Source organism: Salvelinus sp. IW2-2015, unplaced genomic scaffold (assembly GCF_002910315.2).
Source record: "Salvelinus sp. IW2-2015 unplaced genomic scaffold, ASM291031v2 Un_scaffold4125, whole genome shotgun sequence".
Taxonomy (NCBI): domain Eukaryota; kingdom Metazoa; phylum Chordata; class Actinopteri; order Salmoniformes; family Salmonidae; genus Salvelinus; species Salvelinus sp. IW2-2015.
The window spans coordinates 44,444-46,426 of NW_019945397.1; the positions used below are offsets into that span (position 1 = coordinate 44,444).

Sequence of the window (1,983 nt, forward strand, 5' to 3'; positions counted from 1 at the left end):
ATGGTGATAGACAGCATGGTGGCGTCAGCTCAGCTGGAGGAGGGGTTGAGGCAGAAGGTGAGGGAGGCCATGTTGAAGAGACACCACCACCAGAAAGAGAAGAAGCTCAGCAACCGCATCCCTCTGGTGCGCTCCTTCGCTGACATCGGCAAGAAACAATCTGACCCACACCTGCTTGAGAGAAACGGTGAGGCCCTCGCTGCACCTCTGCTTTTCCCTCTTCTGCTCTTTATCCCCTCATTTCAGCTCTTCTATAAATAAGGGTTTATTTACACCCTTTTTACTGCAGTTTAGCCGTGTTTTGACAGATTGAATGTACAGTGGGGCAAAAAAAGTATTTAGTCAGCCACCAATTGTGCAAGGCCTGTAATTTTCATCATAAGTACACCTCAACTATGACAACAAAATGAGGGTAAAAATCCAGAAAATCACATTGTAGGATTTTTAATGAATTTATTTGCAAATTATGGTGGAAAATAAGTATTTGGTCAATAACAAAAGTTTATCTCAATACTTGTTATATACCCTTTGTTGGCAAGACAGAGGTCAAAAGTTTTCTGTAAGTCTTCACAAGGTTTTCACACACTGTTGCTGGTATTTTGGCCCATTCCTCCATGCAGATCTCCTCTAGAGCAGTGATGTTTTGGGGCTGTTCTGGGCAACACGGACTTTCAACTCCCTCCAAAGATTTTCTATGGGTTGAGATCTGGAGACTGGCTAGGCCACTCCAGGACCTTGAAATGCTTCTTACGAAGCCACTCCTTCGTTGCCCGGGTGGTGTGTTTGGGATCATTGTCATGCTGAAAGACCCAGCCACGTTTCATCTTCAATGCCCTTGCTGATGGAAGGAGGTTTTCACTCAAAATCTCACGATACATGGCCCCATTCATTCTTTCTTTACACGGATCAGTCGTCCTGGTCCCTTTGCAGAAAACAGCCCCAAAGCATGATGTTTCCACCCCCATGCTTCACAGTAGGTATGGTGTTCTTTGGATGCAACTCAGCATTCTTTGTCCTCCAAACACGACGAGGTGAGTTTTACCAAAAAGTTATTTTTGGTTTCATCTGACCATATGACATTCTCCAATCTTCTTCTGGATCATCCAAATGCTCTCTAGCAAACTTCAGACGGGCCTGGACATGTACTGGCTTAGCAGGGGCCCTCTATAGGAAGTCTATCCACCTCCGCCCCTCCCTCCTCAAGGGAGTCCAGGGGGTCTCAGTTCCTCAGCCGCTTCCTGCTCAGTGCCAGCACCCCCTCCTCCCCCCTTAGCACCCCCAGAACACCCCTCCCCTAGCCAGATACAGATCCTCCACCCCTCCCTGCCTGTCCTCCACCCCRCTGACTGACCCAGYCCTAGACCCAGAGATTGGGGTGGCAGCTGGTGAGGGTAGGAGCTGGAGTATCCCCAGTGTGGTGGTCCATGCTCCAGATGTGGAGGAACTGAAGCTCCGGTCCTGTCTAGTCAAGGACCACAAGGAGGAGTCTGAGGGTGCAGACCCTGCCCCCACCTCCAGCAGGTTAAATATCACGCAAAAAGCTTGAAACCCTTCCTCCATGCCTTCTTCACCTTACATAATCTGACCCCTCTCGGTCCTTAACATTGTATGTGTCTGTCTGTGTGCGTGATGACTTGTGAAGCACTTAACTTATTATGGCTGGGGGCAGTATTGAGTAGCTTGGATGAATAAGGTGCCCAGAGTAAACTGCCTGCTACTCAGTCCCAATTGCTAATATATGCATATTATTAGTATATTTGGATAGAAAACACTCTGAAGTTTCTAAAACTGTTTGAATGATGTCTGTGAGTATAACGGAACTCGTATGGCAGGCAAAAACCTGAGAAAAAATCCAACCAGGAAGTGGGAAATCTGAGGTTGGTCGTTTTTCAACACATTCCCTATTGAAGATACAGTGGGATATTGGTCATGTTGCACTTCCTAAGGCTTCCACTAGATGTCAACAGTCTTTAGAACCTTGTT

The 1,983-nt window shown here is 47.2% G+C and overlaps 1 protein-coding gene across 1 annotated transcript; it reads left to right on the forward strand.

Annotated features, from left to right (window-relative positions):
* On the forward strand, positions 1-1,915 carry LOC112076910 (sodium bicarbonate cotransporter 3-like). Its single transcript, XM_024143547.2, has 2 exons — positions 1-187; positions 1,171-1,915. The coding sequence occupies exons 1-2, from the start codon at positions 1-3 to the stop codon at positions 1,296-1,298; spliced, it is 315 nt and encodes a 104-aa protein (XP_023999315.1). The 3' UTR covers positions 1,299-1,915.
* The last annotated feature ends 68 nt before the right edge of the window (positions 1,916-1,983 follow it).